Source organism: Elgaria multicarinata, chromosome 4, assembly GCF_023053635.1.
Source record: "Elgaria multicarinata webbii isolate HBS135686 ecotype San Diego chromosome 4, rElgMul1.1.pri, whole genome shotgun sequence".
NCBI lineage: Eukaryota > Metazoa > Chordata > Lepidosauria > Squamata > Anguidae > Elgaria > Elgaria multicarinata.
This window is the reverse complement of record NC_086174.1, coordinates 72,697,637-72,715,462: the sequence shown is the minus strand read 5'-3', so window position 1 is coordinate 72,715,462 and position 17,826 is coordinate 72,697,637. Positions and strand designations below refer to the sequence as shown.

General features: G+C 42.9%; 1 protein-coding gene across 1 annotated transcript in view; it reads left to right on the top strand.

The window, feature by feature from the left end:
• The window catches only part of CCDC170 (coiled-coil domain containing 170), a 74,576-nt gene extending 57,936 nt beyond the window's left edge, over positions 1–16,640 (top strand). The window contains exons 10-11 of the mRNA XM_063125692.1: positions 8,970–9,206; positions 16,452–16,640. Coding sequence (XP_062981762.1) covers positions 8,970–9,206; positions 16,452–16,640 — 426 coding nt within the window. The remainder of the gene's footprint in view (positions 1–8,969; positions 9,207–16,451) is intronic.
• The last annotated feature ends 1,186 nt before the right edge of the window (positions 16,641–17,826 follow it).

Genomic DNA, 17,826 nt, shown 5'->3' with positions numbered 1-17,826 from the left:
GAGTAGAGAAACTTGTGACAATTATACACAAGCTTTTTAAAAAAATTGAAATTAAAAAAAGCCAGCTATCCGGCCCGCCAGTAGCAAACCCTGTTAACAACAACAGCAGCCTGCAATGAGTGAAGACACAGTCAGAAAATATATTTGAGGGAAGGGGAGACTGTATCACACAAAGCATAGCAAAAGCTTCAAAGTACAGCAAAACCTACAAAAGTAGGAGAGTGAAGTTAATTTCAGATACATTGAATCTCTCACTTGTTCTTTATTTCAGTGATTTTAACATTAAGATGCTATGTAGAACAGATTTGTCTTAAACGTGTGCTATAAAATCAGACATGTGACCAAGGCTATATTCGGGTGGGCACGCCCCCTTGGTGCTGGACACGCCCCCTTGGGGGCCGACCATGTTGTCCTCCTTTTTGGTTTCCAAAATATGGTCACCCTAATGGAAAATGTAGTTAGCCCCTCCATAGGTGGGGAATCATTGCACACTATCTCCACCCACCCACCCCCACAAACACACACTTTATAAAAACAGAAATAATATTTTCACTTGATCTTAGCCATAAGGACACAAACCTTTTAATATTGCCAGAGAAGGGCTGCTTTATTTATTTATTCTGCCCCCACCCCAAATGGTGCTTAACAACACAACATTCATATTAACAGAATCTTAATTTAAAACTGTGCCTTTAAAGCCAATAAATTAAAACTACAATTTTGAATACAACAAAGAAATAAACAGCCCCAAATAATTAAAAACCCTTCAGCAACCGACCAGCTTACGTGTCCCAGGCCTGTCGAAGAAAAATCTCTTTGCCTGCTAGTTGGAAGGACAACAGAGAGCTTCAATCTGCCTAATGCTAGTTTTGGCCTTGACCCGTTGTCTTTTTCATTTTTACAGGCTTATAAAATTTGAAGTTTTAGTGTTGCCAGATTTAGTGGTATATTTTATATGGCTGCTTTTAGGCTACAGTCCTATACGCCAGGGCTAAGAACCTTTTTGGGCCTATTTGTCAAGTTTGAGAAACCGTCTTGGGTACCATCATTCATTCTTTCATTCATTTGTGATATTTATATGCCACTAAATATAATAAAAACCTTAAGTGGGTCGTGTATCAATATTAAAATCACATTTAAAATACAATATTAAAAACACAACATTAAAACAATTCCAGTTACAATAAAAGAAATACAAGGAGCAATTAGATGGAGCAGCAGGATTAATTTAATTACAGCCTGGGGAAAGCCTGGGTGAACAAGTGTGTTTTCAAGAGGTGTTTGAAAGATACATTTTCTTCCTCTCAAACTGCACGAGGAGGGTTTTCCAAATGGGCCCCACTACTAACAAGGCCTGCTGTCGAGGCATTGCATAGCGTACATTCAGTTCGTTTTGGAATGACCAACAAAGCCTCCTCTGCGGATCTTAAAGGTCACCTGGGTATGTATAAGCGAAGGCAGTCTGCTAGAAATTCCGGTCCCAAGTTGTTTAGGGCTTTGTATGACAATAATGTAACCTTGTATGTGGCTCGGTAGCTATTAGACATGGAATGGCAACCAACAGCAATTTTTTAAAAAACTTTTAATCAATTTTTAAATAATTTTTAATATGTGCCTGGGGAGCTCTGGGGAATATGGGGGTGCCTGCATAACTGTGGTCACGGGTAGGGGGAGGTATGGTGCTGGGGGAGGAACAGGCCAGATGAGGAGAAGAGGGGACAGATTCCTTACAGCTGTCCCCTCTTCTAGTCCTTCCCCCAACCAGATGGTTCCTGGCGGCCTTATCAGCTTGCTCTCGGGTCTGGTGGTGCTGCTGCTGAATGCCAGGTCAGTCCAAAACAAAATCTCTCTCATCCATGATCTGATTGTGGATGAGGGGGCTGACCTGGTGTGCATCACTGAGACCTGGGTGGGGGAACTGGGAGGGGTTGCTCTCACCCAGCTCTGCCCTCCTGGGTACTCGGTGCAGCACCAGCACAGACTCGAGGGCCGGGGAGGGGGGGTTGCCGTGGTCTATAGGAATACAATCTCCCTCTCTAGGCTTCCTGTTCAGTCGAGTGCTGATCTTGAGTGTCTGTACTGTGTGTTGGGTACTCGAGACAGATTAGGGATTCTGCTGGTGTACCGTCCACCCCGCTGCCCCACAGTCTCCCTGCCTGAGCTGACGGAGGTTGTCTCGGACCTGGTGTTGAGAACCCCCAGGATGGTGGTTCTGGGGGATCTCAACTTCCATGCCGAGGCTGCTGTCTCTGGAGCGGCTCAGGACTTCATGGCTGCCATGACAACCATGGGGCTGTCTCAACATGTCATCGGCCCAACACACGCAAAGGGACACACGCTTGATCTGGTTTTCTCGACTGGGCAGGAGGATGGTGATCTGGAAGTGGGGGAACTAACATCTACCCCCTTGTCATGGTCAGATCACTTCCTACTGAGGTTTAGACTCTCGGCGGCCTTTCCCCTCTGCAAGGGTGGGGGGCCTATTAAAATGGTCCGCCCCCGGAGGCTAATGGACTCCGATGGATTCCAGAGGGCTCTGGGGGATTTTCCTGCTGATATGGCCGGTGCTCCTGTCGAAGCCCAGGTCGCTCTGTGGAATGCAGAGATGACTCGGGCGGTTGACACGATCGCGCCCAAGCGTCCTCTCCCTCTGAGCAGAGCCCGGTCAGCTCCTTGGTATACATCTGAGCTGAGGGCAATGAAGCAAGAGGGGAGACGGCTAGAACGCAGGTGGAGGAAGACTCGTGCTGGGTCTGATCGAACACGGGTTAGAGCTCACTATCGAGCCTACTCTGTGGCGGTGAGGGTGGCAAAGAGGCAGTTCTTTTCCACCGGCATTGCGTCTTCTCAGTGTCGTCCGGCGGAGCTTTTCCGGGTGGTTCGCGGCCTGTTACACTCTGGGCCAGGGCGAGAGATGGTGGAACCCTCGGTAGCACGCTGTGACAAATTTGCACGGCACTTTGAAGATAAAGTCGCTCAGATTCGTCATGAATTGGACATCACACTTAATGCAGCTCCACTAGTAGAGGTGTTCAGAGCGCCGTCCGGTTCAGTTTTATTGGATGAGTTTCAGTTAGTGAGGCCCGAGGATGTGGACAAGGTGCTTGGCCAAGTCCGGTCGACCACCTGTGTGCTTGACCCTTGCCCCTCGTGGCTCATTACATCAAATAAGGAGGGGATCGCCGGCTGGGTCCAGGAGGTTGTAAATGCCTCCTTGAGAGAGGGAGTGGTGCCGGCCTCTTTAAAAGAGGCGGTAATTAGACCACTCCTGAAGAAGCCTAATCTGGACCCGGAAGATGTTAACAACTACAGGCCGGTGGCTAATATCCCTTTCCTGGGCAAGGTGCTTGAGCGGGTCGTTGCAGGACAACTCCAGGCACTCTTGAATGAAACGGATTATCTAGATCCATTTCAATCGGGCTTCAGGCCTGGTTTTGGAACAGAAACTGCCTTGGTCGCCCTGTGGGATGACCTCTGTCGGGAGAGAGACAGGGGGAGTGCGACCCTGTTGGTTCTCCTGGACCTCTCAGCGGCCTTCGATACCATCGACCATGGTATCCTTCTGGATAGGTTGTCTGAGCTGGGAGTTGGAGGTACTGCGTTGCAGTGGTTCCGCTCCTACTTGGATGGCCGATTCCAGAAGGTGGTGCTGGGGGATTATTGCTCTATGCCGTGGCACCTAAGCCATGGGGTTCCACAGGGCTCTATCTTATCCCCTATGCTGTTTAACATATACATGAAGCCGCTGGGGGAGGTTATCCGGAGATGTGGACTGAGGTGTCATCAATATGCGGATGATACCCAGCTCTACCTTTCCTTTTCATCAAACCCAGGTGAGGCAGTGGCTGTTCTGAACCAGTGCCTGGGCACGGTAATGGACTGGATGAGGGCTAATAAACTGAAACTCAATCCAGACAAGACGGAGGTACTGTTAGCGGGTGGTTCTTCTGTCCGGCGAGGTGATGTTTGCCCTGTCCTGGACGGGGTTGCACTCCCCCTAAAGGATCGGGTCCGTAGTTTGGGGGTGCTCTTCGATCCAGAACTGTCACTTGAGGCACAGGTGAACTCAGTGGCAAAGAGCACCTTTTATCAGCTCAGGCTGATATACCAGCTGCGCCCTTATCTGGACAGAGATAGCTTAGCTACAGTTATCCATGCTCTGATAACCTCTCGTTTGGATTACTGCAATGCGTTATACGTGGGGCTGCCTTTGAAAACGGTCCGGAAACTTCAACTGGTGCAAAACAGGGCAGCAAGGTTATTAACGGGGACTGGCCGGCGAGATCACATTACGCCAGTCCTTTTACAACTTCATTGGCTGCCAGTCCAGGTCCGGGCCCAATTCAAAGTGCTGGTATTGACATTTAAAGCCCTAAACGGTTTGGGGCCAGGTTATCTGAAGGAACGCCTCCTCCCATATGTACCTACCCGGACCTTAAGATCATCTACAGGGGGCCTTCTCCGTGAGCCCCTGCCAAAGGAAGTGAGGCAGGTGGCTACTAGGAGGAGGGCTTTCTCCGCTGTGGCACCCCGGTTGTGGAACGAGCTCCCCAGAGAGGTCCGCTTGGCGCCTACACTATACTGCTTTCGTCGCCAGCTGAAGACCTTTTTATTCACTCAGTATTTTAACACTTAATTTTAACTTAAATTTAAATTTTACTGTTTTAACTCTGTATTTTAATCCTATATCAACTTTGCTGTGTGGTTTTATCCTGGTTGCGCTTTTTATACTGTATTTCGTAATTGTGTTTTAAACTGTTGGGTGTTTTACTGTGGTTTTAATTTTTGTGAACCGCCCAGAGAGCTTCGGCTATTGGGCGGTATAAAAATGTAATAAATAGATAAATAAATAAATAAAATGGCTGCCATGGGAGGCATGATTAGTTGCAACAGAGAAGTAACATTGTAAACCGCCCAGAGAGCTTCGGCTGTGGGGCGGTATATAAATGTAATTAAATTAAATAAATAATCTGCACAAAAGATTGAGTACTCTGGTCTTGTGGAGTCTGAGCCACAACACAGTAAAAAACTCCTTTGAACCCACAGTTTTCAGTGCCAATAGAAACCTATTTTACAGAACACAAACACTTTCCCTTTCTCCATGCAGCCAGTTCACCTCCTAGCTCCTTTTCTCTCTCATTCTATGTTATTTCTAGTTCTGTCTGAAACAATCCTAGATGCCAGTAAGAAAATCTGAATGTAAGGGGGGGGAAAGGTAGGAGATATAGGGCACCTCGGCAGGTTCCAGAAAAGGTGTCTTGTAGCGCACTGGTGTCCACGTTGCCTACTCCTGCTATACACACTTACCTGGGAATAAGTCTTATTGAATTCAGTGGAGCTTACATCTTAGTAAACAAGTACAGAGTAGGGCTGCTAGGGCTTAATCCTACGTATGTTTAGACAGGAAGAAGTCTTATAACTCCCAGCATTGCAAACATAGCATGGGGATTGAGCGCTAAATTAATTTTTAGTAATGTTTTTAATGTGTCTTGCTTTTTACTATATAGTTTTGGGTTGTTTATTTTGTGAAGCCGCTCTGGATGCCTTGGGTAGAAGAGTGGGGTACAAGTAATAAATTCTTTATTTTATAAGATCATCCCTTATTCTGTATAAAGCCATGTAGATTTAATCTGATGAAATGTGGAGTACTAGGCAATTGCAATTTCCCCTCTGCTTCCTATTTAGTTATTTCTCATTTAACACTCTCTTCCAATGTGTTAAATGTCTTTGTCTCAGAAAATTATTATCCTAGGAAGAAAATGTTTTGACATCCAAACTGCTGCTCTCATTCGGCTCAGTGGATACAACATGCAATTCCTGAGCATCTGTCTTCTATTTTGGTTGTCACAGATGGCAATGACAAATTTTTAATACACCTTTCTCTCTCTCTGGCCATATGATGACTGTCTTCACCCATCAGAAACAACAAAAAGTTTTGTGGCATCTTAAAGGTGAACAAATTCATGGTGGCATAAGCTGTGTCATTGACTAGAGCCTATTTCATCTGATGCATGAAGTGCTATCCTAAACAACTGGAGATAGCAGGGCCAAAAGACCATTACACTGAAGACGTACAGGGCCAAACTACACATGATAAGAGTGATTGAATCTCTTAAAATATATCTTTTTACTTAAAAACAACTGTGGAGATTCTTATTTTACCTGGAGCAGTGAGGTTGGAGGCAGATTTTTAACCTTCCCTTCACACCATTTCCCAATCTAAATTTCTTGTCCCCAAAAGCAACTTTTGGTACAAGGATGGGGACAGGGGAAATATAATGTATCCTCCAGCAAAACAAATATCAATTTGGGAAGGGCAATTTAGATCAAGAAAACAGCAGGGAGGAGTTTAACCACACACCCCTCACCACCAATCAAAATTACAGCATCATAAAAACATAAAATTCAAGAGATATAGAATCATAGAATCATAGAATAGCAGAGTTGGAAGGGGCCTACAAGGCCATCGAGTCCAACCCCCTGCTCAATGCAGGAATCCACCCTAAAGCATCCCTGACAGATGCTTGTCCAGCTGCCTCTTGAAGGCCTCTAGTGTGGGAGAGCCCACAACCTCCCTAGGTAACTGATTCCATTGTCACACTGCTCTAACAGTCAGGAAGTTTTTCCTGATGTCCAGCTGGAATCTGGCTTCCTTTAACTTGAGTCCATTATTCCATGTCCTGCACTCTGGGAGGATCGAGAAGAGATCCTGGCCCTCCTCTGTGTGACAACCTTTTAAGTATTTGAAGAGTGCTATCATGTCTCCCCTCAATCTTCTCTTCTCCAGGCTAAATATGCCCAGTTCTTTCAGTCTCTCTTCATAGGGCTTTGTTTCCAGACTCCTGATCATCCTGGTTGCCCTCCTCTGAACACGCTCCAGCTTGTCTGCGTCCTTCTTGAATTGTGGAGCCCAGAACTGGACGCAATACTCTAGATGAGGCCTAACCAGGCCGAATAGAGAGGAACCAGTACCTCACGTGATTTGGAAGCTATACTTCTATGAATGCAGCCCAAAATAGCATTTGCCTTTCTTGCAGCCATATCGCACTGTTGGCTCATATTCAGCTTGCGATCTACAACAATTCCAAGATCCTTCTCGTTTGTAGTATTGCTGAGCCAAGTATCCCCCATCTTGTAACTGTGCCTTTGGTTTCTATTTCCTAAATGTAGAACTTGGCATTTATCCCTATTAAATTTCATCCTGTTGTTTTCAACCCAGCACTCCAGTCTATCAAGATCACTTTGAAGTTTGTTTCTGTCTTCCAGGGTATTAGCTATCCCACCCAATTTTGTGTCATCTGCAAATTTGATCAGCGTTCCCTGCACCTCCTCGTCCAAATCATTAATAAAAATGTTGAAGAGAACTGGGCCCAGGACTGAGCCCTGCGGTACCCCACTTGTTGCCTCTCCCCAGTTTGAGAAGGTTCCATTGATAAGTACTCTTTGAGTCCGATTCTGTAGCCAACTGTGAATCCACCTAATAGTTGTTCCATCTAGCCCACTTTTAGCTAGTTTGTTAATCAGAATGTCATGTGGTACTTTGTCAAAAGCTTTGCTGAAGTCAAGATATATGACGTCCACAGCGTTCCCACGGTCCACAAGAGAGGTTACCTTATCAAAAAATGAGATCAAATTTGTCTGACAGGACTTGTTCCTGACAAATCCATGTTGGCTTCTAGTGATCACTGCATTGATTTCAAGGTGTTTACAGATTGACTTCTTTATAATCTGCTCCAGAATTTTCCCAGGGATGGATGTCAGACTGACTGGTCTGTAGTTCCCAGGTTCTTCCTTTTTGCCCTTTTTGAAGATAGGGACAATGTTAGCCCTCCTCCAGTCGTTCAGCACCTCACCCGTCTTCCATGATTTTGCAAAGATAATAGACAAAGGTTCTGAGAGTTCTTCCGCTAGCTCCTTCATTACTCTAGGATGCAGTTCATTGGGCCCTGGAGATTTGAACTCATTCAAGGAAATTAGGTGTTCTTTGACCATTTGTTTATCAATCTCAAACTGTAATCCTACACCCTCAACTTCTGCTTCACTTTTTCCAGGGGGGTCATAGACCCGCTTTTGGGAGAAGACTGAGGCAAAGTAGGAATTGAGCACTTCAGCCTTTTCTTTGTCATCTGTTATCAATTTGCCATCCTCATTAAGCAGTTGAAACACCATTTCTTTCCTATGTCTTTTACTATTCACATATCTGAAGAAAGCCTTTTTATTGCTTTTAGCATCCCTCACTAATCTCAGCTCATTCTGAGCTTTAGCCTTCCTGACGCCATTTCGGCACTTCTGCGCCACTTGTTTGTACTCTTCTTTTGTAGCCTGGCCTTCCTTCCACTTCCTATATGTATCCCTTTTTGTTTTCAGGTCATCTCTAAGCTTTTTGTGGAGCCACATTGGTTTCCTCTGTTGTCTTCTATCTTTTCTACTTGTTGGAAATGTTTGTAACTGTGCCTTTAAAATTTCCTTTTTTAAATACTCCCACCCATCCTGCACTCCTTTTCTCATTAGGCTCATTTGCCATGGGACCTTACTTATCATAGTTCTGAGTTTATTAAAATCAGCTTTCCTAAAATCCAGAGTACGTGTATGGCTACACTCAACTTTTGTCTCCTTCATAATCAAGAATTCAAGTATGATGTGGTCACTTTCCCCCAGAGTTCCTGTAACTGCCACTTTATCCACTAAGTCATCCCTATTGGTCAATATCAAGTCAAGGATTGCCGATCCTCTAGTTCCTTCCTCCACTTTCTGTAGGAGAACGTTATCACCCACACATGTGGGTGATAACTTTCTCCTACAGTTTCTCCTTGATCATATGTGTTATGATCCTTGATCATAACACATATGATCAAGGATCTCTTGCATCTTAGGTTGTTCGTCCCGCAATACTTCTTGCATGTCCTGGTCTTTTGCCCCCACTGTTTTAAATCCCTACAGAGGCAATCCCCTCTGGAATTTGTCAACAGATCAGGACACTGGAGCAGGACAGAACTATTGAAGACCTAAGCAAGTCCCAAGAGAAACTGGAAAAGATGAAGATGAAGACTGAGAAGCAGTTGACCTCTGTCAAGTCAGAGTTACATGTTTTAGAGCACGAAGCAAAGGAAGATAAAGAGAAGGCCAAAAATATGCTTGAATCTGTTACCAGTGAACTGGCAACACTTAAAGCTGCTCTGGAGGCAGTAATGAAAAAAGAGAGACAGGTATGTGCCAATATGGCTGATAAGTGGCACCTGGCACTGGGTAACTACAAAATGATGATAATGATGATGATGATGATGATGATGATGATATACCACCTAACTGGCAAATGCCCTCAGGGTGGCTTGTAATAAAACCAAAGAACAACACCAAAAATAAGTAAATAAAAATAATAATACAATAATACAAGTATCAAAATAATAATTAAACATGAAATTATTAAAAACTTAGACGTACACTTCCAGTCTTGCATTCCCTTTATTGGCATGGGCTTAGCATTACAATATAGTTTGCAAGAAGTAAAATTATTCTGGGGGCTAATATTTGACTTCAAATAATACAGATCACCTCCAACCTCCCTCCATGTTGCAGCTCTAATCGAGATCAGGACTCCTGTACTCACTCTAGAGTGAACAAAAAATAGAGACGTGGCTGCACATTATGTAGCTATTGTAATGCAGCATTCCCCAATCTCCAAAAGTGTTGCAGTAAAACTTCCAACTTCCCGAGCCAGTAGATATTTTCCAAGCCTCTTGCCTTCTCAGTTTATACACTTCCCTATACTCTTGATCCAGATGGATTCTTTCGTTCCATCTCATTCCACCTTAAATGATAAGTTGGTTACCTTGAGTATTGTCCCCTTCAGCCTTAGAGTCTAAGGGGACAGCTACAAAGGAGCATAGGATTCTCGCCAATGTTATTTATTTGTGTGTGTGTGTGTGTGTGTGTGTGTGTGTGTGAGATATTTCTGTGCTGTCCAATAGCCAAAGAACTCTGAGTGGTTCACAGAATAGAGCTTAAAACCGTAAAATATGAAAACACAGCATAAAAAAACCCTAAAAAAATTAAGAACTACAGAATAAAACCAAAGTGAATCCAACAGCAGTGCTATGATCAAAAAAGCACAAACACTTAACCCTACCCCCAAAGCCCCCCTCCTGAAAGACTCAAAATGCCTGCGAGAATACAACATCCTCACCTGGAGTCCCAAGGACCATAGTGTTGGCACTAGGTAAGCCTATCTGAGAGAATTCCACAACTTGGGTGCCAGAACCAAAAAGTCTCCTCACTTGATGATCTTAGGCTCTGGGCAGGTATATTTGGGAAGTGATGATCCTTCAAGTAAGATAATCATATTGGATTTCTCTCCATTACATCTTCCTAGCTAAGGTGATTCCTGGGTTATGGAATAGAAATGCTTGCCCTTCTATATGAATCTAAATACTGGGTTTATGGGCAACATTTTATTTGATAATGGTACATAGCTTGGGTATATTTTTCAAAACTTGTCATTATTTTAAAAACAAGAATAATGCAATCTGTTACATCAAATGTCACCTATTTTAATAAAGAGCACACCACATTTGTAAGCATTTGGAATATGGCCTTTAGAACACAATGAACCACAAACAAAGGTCTGCACATATTTTGACATTAATTCAGGTCGTGCAATGAAGTGTATAATGTTTAATGTGTGACTGCAATATAAATTACACAGGATTTTCAGTCTGAACCTCCACCACCACCATTTTGACTAAAATTCATTGTATTTTCAAGTGTTACACATTTGGCAAAGGCAAGCACTTTCCGCTTCCTTCCTGAACTGTGGAGTAAAAGAAACCTCAGCTAAACATTTATCCATCAACTTTTTAAAAATCTGATTACCTATAAGGCCTACTTTTCCTGGAGGTGGTAAACCTGAATCTGGGCTATACCACTTCAAACTTCAGGGACAGGGGACTCATAAGAACATAAGAAGAGCCATGCTGGATCAGATCTAGTCCAGCATTCTGTTCACACAGTGGCCAACCAGCTGCCCACAGAAAAACCACAAGCAGGACATGAGTGCAACATCACCCCCACTCACCCAACCTGCCCCCCATGTTTCCCAGCACCAAGTGTACAATGGTTTACTGCCTCTGAAACTGGAGGTAGCATAGAGGCATCAGGACTAGTAGCCATTGATAGGCTTTTCCTGCAGGAATCTGTCTAGCCTCCTTTTAAAGCCCTCCAAATTGGTGGCCATCACTATATCTTGTGGAAGCAAATTCCATAGTTTAACTATGTGCTGGGTGAAGAAGTACTTTCTTTTATCTGTCCTGAATCTCCCACCAATCAGCTTCATGGGATGACCCCAGGTTCTAGTATTATGAGAGTGGGGGGAAATGTTTCCCAAACCACTTTCTCCACGCCATCCATAATCTTGTACACCATTGAAACTCCTTATCTTTACTGCCCCTGTGCATGGAACAGGTAGCATTTCAGAGAAAGCCACCTTTAGTGGTACTGGATTTCAACATCTTACTTAGAAACCTAAATTTATCTTCCAGGATCTCACAACTACATTTCTCCATGTCATTGTTTCAACATAGACCACAACCACTCAGTCCACCCCAGCATTAACTATAAAACTATCTAGATGGCATGTAACATCCTCAACCTTTTCATCAGGCAATTTAACATGTGGACTACCTGGACATCACAAACCCAGTTGTCTCTGGCCAAATTTGGACGATCAGTAGGGAAATAATGCAACATTCATTGTTTTCCCCACGTCTGACAGTCACACAACTGGAATTACCCTAATTACTTGTGCCACATCATGAGTTCTTGTGTTGTCCGTGCAGTCACTCGACAGGCACCTGCAAGGGTTGGGGAAACAACTGACGCTGCATTGTTTTCCCCGCAGATCATTTAAACCCGGCCTATATGTCTAAATGATCGAATCTCCCACTATCACAATCCGCCCACCCTTTGGAGGAACATCCTTGGTATGATAGGGCATTTGTTAATCTTTTGAAGAATGGGTCCCTTCTAAGAGATGGACTCGATGGCCTTACAGGCCCCTTCCAACTCTACTATTCTATGATTCTATGATTTCCTTCTTCCTCAGAATGAATGAGGCTCTTCATTTTAAAAAAAATCGTCTACATAGAAAACTAGAGAAGGATTCTAGCTAATTTCTTTATTTGTTTATTGAATTTGTATAGGTTGCCCATTAGCATGTGTTCTCTTTACAGCTCACAGAGCAAAGAATAAAATACATTAAAATACAAAATATAATAATTAAAATAATTAGGCAGTGTTGCATTTAACTCCATGGTATGTATTATTTTTATTCTTTTGGGTGGTCTCTTGCTGTGGGATTCAGAAACTGATAATAACAAGGATTATGATTTAGAGATCTTTGTGGATGCTTGGTTTACAGCTCAAACATTCAATCATTAACTTATTTGCTATGCCTTCTTTATTTACCATGCCTTTTGTTTCAGGGATATTGCATTTTCCCAGTAGGCAGCAGTGGGCAGATTGAATCGACCCCCTCCAGGTTAAAAACTTAATTAGATTTCACCCATAATGTGTTTTGCTTCTAGAAACAATGAATGCTCTCTCCCCCCAGCATGCACACATGCGCGCACACAGACACACCAGCTAAGGCATCAATTTACAAGTTCAAAGTGCCATGTAGAATGTGGTTGCATGAGTGTCACAGATACCTGTGTGATAATGACTGGGCTCATACAACATGATAGCCGACGCTGGGTTAAATAATCCACAGTGGATTATTTAATTTACCATGGGTTATTGTGTCATGTGGCAGGATTTTTTTTAATCCACAGTGGATTATTTTGGCAAAATAACCCATACAAATAACCAACAATGTGTAGAGTGGGTTATTTAAACCACCATTGGTTATCGTGTCATGTGGAGGGCACCATTGGTTATTTTTGTTGGCTACAGAGTTCCTAGGCAAGAGCAATCAAATTGTTGGCTGCCACTCAACTCAAGCTGGCAGAACTCTATTTTCAGCAGCAAGGGATGATGGGATAAAAGCGGAAAGACTGAGAGGAGGAGGTGGGAGGGGACAAGTTAGTCAACACACTTTGCATTAATAATCCACTCAGAGCTGGTTATAACCAGCACACAGTTGGTTATTTCTTTGATTGTGCGGGGAGTACCTGCAAAATAACCAACTGTGAGTTCACTATTAACCCACTATTGACTATCATGGCAGCTGAGCCAAGATCTAATTGTGACACAGCTTCCTCCATGCTTTCACCATTGTGTGACTTAAAACAAAAATGTGAAACACTATTTCAAGATATAACATGCTATATCACTTAACTGTAGAGTTTGTTTTTAAACCTTTAAGAACTTTTCTTTAAAGTGGCAAGCACCATTTTAAATATTTGTAAACTATTAGTTCTTTGAAGTCAGGTGTGCCACCCACCCTGTGCTAGGATACATGGCATATGAAGGGGTGTGGATGCGAGCACTATTACCCTTTCCCTAGATGTTAACAGAATTTTGTGCTCCTGATATTAGCCTTGGGACAGCAGGAGTACAAACCTAAAAACTATTTTTATTATCTGGACAAATCCTTACATTTTTAATTTAATTTATTATTATATTTATATCCCACTTTTTCCCCCTTGCAAGGAGCCCAAAGCAGTTTACACGGTCCGTCTCCTCTCCATTTTATTCTCAGGAAAGCCTATGAGGATGGTTAGGCTGAGACGCAGTGACTGGTCCAAGCTTCCATGGCTGAGTGGGGACAAGAACCTAGATCTCCCAAGTCCCCATCCAACACTGTAACCACTATACCCCACTGGCTCCTCAGACATGGGAATGAATGGCTTAATGAAGGCATTCAAGCCAGCTGAGGATAAAATATGACATGTCAACAAGGCAGTCATAAATGGTTTAATACAAACCAGTGACAAACATAAAATTCTGCTCCAACTACCAATTCTTTTGAAATGTGTAATGTAGAATTAAGTACAACTGAGCTCTGTTTAAGGCTCATAGGAATGTATTTGAGCCATTGCATAATTTTCAAGCCTGGATTTTGTAGACCAAATCCAAAAATAAAACAACACCTGTATCACTCTTTTAAGTTATACTGAATGGCAATACACTTTAAAAAGTACACAACTTTTTTTTTTGTTACAACCACATTTTGGGAGTTCTGCTTTGCCAAGCATGCCATATTTTTCTAGTCCTTGTCTTGACATTTTTATGTGTTTGTTTGTTTCTAAAAATTTATATCCTGCACCTTCAGGGCCAATTGGCTTTCCCAAGGATGGCTGACAAAAAAGAATAATGGATATACAATAATAATAGCCATACAAGACAAAATCCAGAATAATAGCAATGCAGCAGCAATGCAGCACAGAAGTTAAAAACTTCAGTGTAAAATTCAAAACAGCTTAAAAAGATTAAAAAGGCTGAGAAACCAAAACATAAAAAGGACTGTTCATGGAAACAAAATGATAATAAAATTGGCACTAAGTGACATTTCTTGTGGGAATGTGTTTCATGGGCAAGGTGTCCCCAGTGAAAAAGCTCTCTGCCTGCCTGCCAACCATCTTACCTCAGTGGGCAACCAGACAGGTATCCAGAAAAAGGCATCAGTGAACAGGCAGATTGTTCTTTGTGGTCTCTGTGGGCCTATTCAGATGAAACGCTAAGCTATGGCTAGGCTACTAACACGTTTGCAGAAAATGGTTAGTGAGTGCATTTACATTGTGGTTATGTAGCCACTATGGTTAGGAATGGTTCACACGACATGCTAAGCCATAATGTTTAGCTCAAAAAGGTTAACCACCATGGCTTAGCATGTTGTCTGAACAGGGTCTGTGAGTCACATATCTGGGTTATGCACCTGCACATAACAGTCATCTGGAACATTATAGAGCTAAACACTTTTAAGCAGGAGTCCCACCCATCTCCTCTGCACACGATCCAGGCATGGCTCCCACCTGCATCTCAGTTCCTTTTTGTCCGCTGCAGCAATATTTCATTGCCCCCTTCAGGGTGCATTGCCACCAAGGCCTTCTTTTAAAATTGTACCTGCTATGGTGGGAAGATACTGTTGACCGATTGACACCCCAACTGCCTACTCTGCCTTGGAGAGGCACACAGAATGGACTCCTGTGCCCACTGCCAGGCCTTTACTAAGCAAAACAGGAGAAACGTAAGAGCATGCCTTCATACCCTACTGTGGGAACAAGCCCTCAAGGGAGCAGACAATTTTTGTGAACCACCTAAAGTGTTTCACTCATTGGGTGGTATAGAAATGTAAGAAATAAATACATAAATACAGCCACACTGAACTGGCCTCTGCATACTGCCTCAGCATCCATATTGCAAGAAACTAGCCCCAGCTCCCTCTCTCTCAGCTTCTTCCGGTGCACCCTAACTTGGAAAGCGCTTTATGGTATCGGGAGTACCCTTGCTGTACTGACAGCTTTGGGTGGCACCTCAGACCAACAACTTGAAACCACCCTTTAGTACCAGTGGTCAAAACCAAACAGGTCAAGTCTCCAAATAAGTGCCCTGCTAACCCCCAGGTTCTGGGACTGAAAAACAAAAACAAGACAGTTTAAAGGATAGAATTGGACATCAACCCTGAACCTATACTGGTTACAAAACAGCCACCCTCAATACCAATGGCTCCTCAAACTCTTATGCAATTACCAACACCAATCCTAGAGAAACTAAAACTCTCAGAGAACCATAACTCCCCAGATGATTGCAGTAACTGCCCTCAAAAGGCAAATCCAGAGAACATTTCTTGCCAGAACTGTATTATCACTTCCCTTGAAACCATTTTCCATGGAAGTATAGACCTCCTAGATACTCACCGACCTCACCAGCTTCCTCAGCTTCTTCAGGAGTTTTTGTTCATCATCATTACAATAGGCCATTGGAGAGCCATAAACTCACTTTTGTAGGCCCCCTTACTATTATTATAAGGACAGCTTGCCACCAGGATGGCACTAATCTCTATCCGAGCATCATTATGAGTACAGGGATCGAAACTCTTTGTCACCATTCCCATCCCTTCCCATACATGTGAGTCACAGAGACCACAAAGAAGGTTACAGATTGCTTACCTGTAACTGGTTCTTTGAGTAGTTGTCTTTGAACTCACACAACCCACCCTCTTCTAACCCACTTCGATGCTTCACCTTCTTTTATTCCTCTGCTGTGGTGTATTTGGAATTGACAGCGGGACAGGAGCCGCTCCTGGAGCATGTGCAGAAGAGGTGGGTGGGACCTCCACCTAAAGCTCTTGTTTAGCTCTAGAATGTTCCGAATTACTGTTCTACATAGGTGCACAACCCATCTGTGTGAGTTCATAGATGACCACTTGGTGAACCACAGTTATGGGTAAGCAACCTCTCCTTACAGGAGAACACATCATATTTAATTTATTCTATGTATTTCCTTTGCTTTCACAGCTGGCAGACTTCAGAGAAGTCATCTCTCGAATGCTGGGTCTCAATATTGCCACTGTTGCTCTTCCTGATTATGAGATAATTACTCGTCTGGAGGGGCTGATCCATTCTCATCAACATCACTTTGTTCCCTGTGTCTGCTTCAAAGACATGGCAGTGAGGCAAGATGGACCATTGCAACTTCTCCACTGAATTTTTCTTTTGAAGACAGTAACATCCCTTTTCTGATGGTCTTTTTCTCTTTGCCAATGTAAATATTCCAGAATGTGACAGAAAGCACTGGAGTTCAGGGACTGTATCCAATATTAATGTAATTTAGGTCCTATTCATTTTGGTGGATCTACTCTAAGTAGGACTAACATTGAATATAACCCAAGATATATAGTGCCAATTTTAGAGCTTTTAAAATTGTCAGTACTACTTATCATGAGGTGAAAACTAAATACTGGGGAACTATCTTTAAAACATATAACTGAAAAATGTATATAACCAGCTCCAAAACCTGAAATAGCATATTATCATTATGATCTAAGAATGGGAGCTCTGCTCTCTGAAATTGCTTGCATCTGATTTTGACAACTTCCACATCCTTCTGCCCCACAGCACAATTCCTAAGGGACGCTTTGCAGGGGGCAGGAGTGGGTAGAAAAATCCCCTTCAACCAGCCTCCTTCCAGGAGTATTTCTTAAGATCCAAGTCCATGAATCGATGCACTTGCTTTGCAAAATATAAGATTATTACACAAGTCATTAACATGAATCCATTAACCACTTCAGCATATTTTCACAAAGGTATCACAACTTGCATTCTTTCAACAACAGCAACAACAAATCTGTCAATATCTTTAAATTCTGAGAAGACATTTGTAAATACTGTACCAAAGCTTTCTTTGGCAAAAGCTTTCAAAAGGACTCTTCAGCAGGACTCTTGATTCATTTCTTAGTTATAACTCTTTTGTATTTCTCATGTCAGTCTACCTATTTTTCAAACTCCAAGCAAGTGGGATTATAACAGGGCACATTGGCTGCAGCTGCAGAACTGGGCAGCCGATCCAGAACAGTGGCCCTGTTCCAGAAGCTCTATCTCATGGTAGTGTAGATACATGAGAACACTCTGTTGGGTCCTCATAGAACTTTGACGGTGGTCCGTGCCAATTTTTAGTCTGTGTAATATATAATCATCTCCCGCATGTTGAATAATGCAAGAAGTTTCCATAAATTTTAAACAAGTTTTATTTATGATTGTAATCTGCCCTGAGTGCCCTTTTTCTTCGTAGAAAGGAGGGGTACAGATGAAATAAATAGTTGATGAACAAAATGAAGAAGAATTAGAACAACAAATGGAACTCTTTTACTACCTGATTAAGATTCAGTTTTGT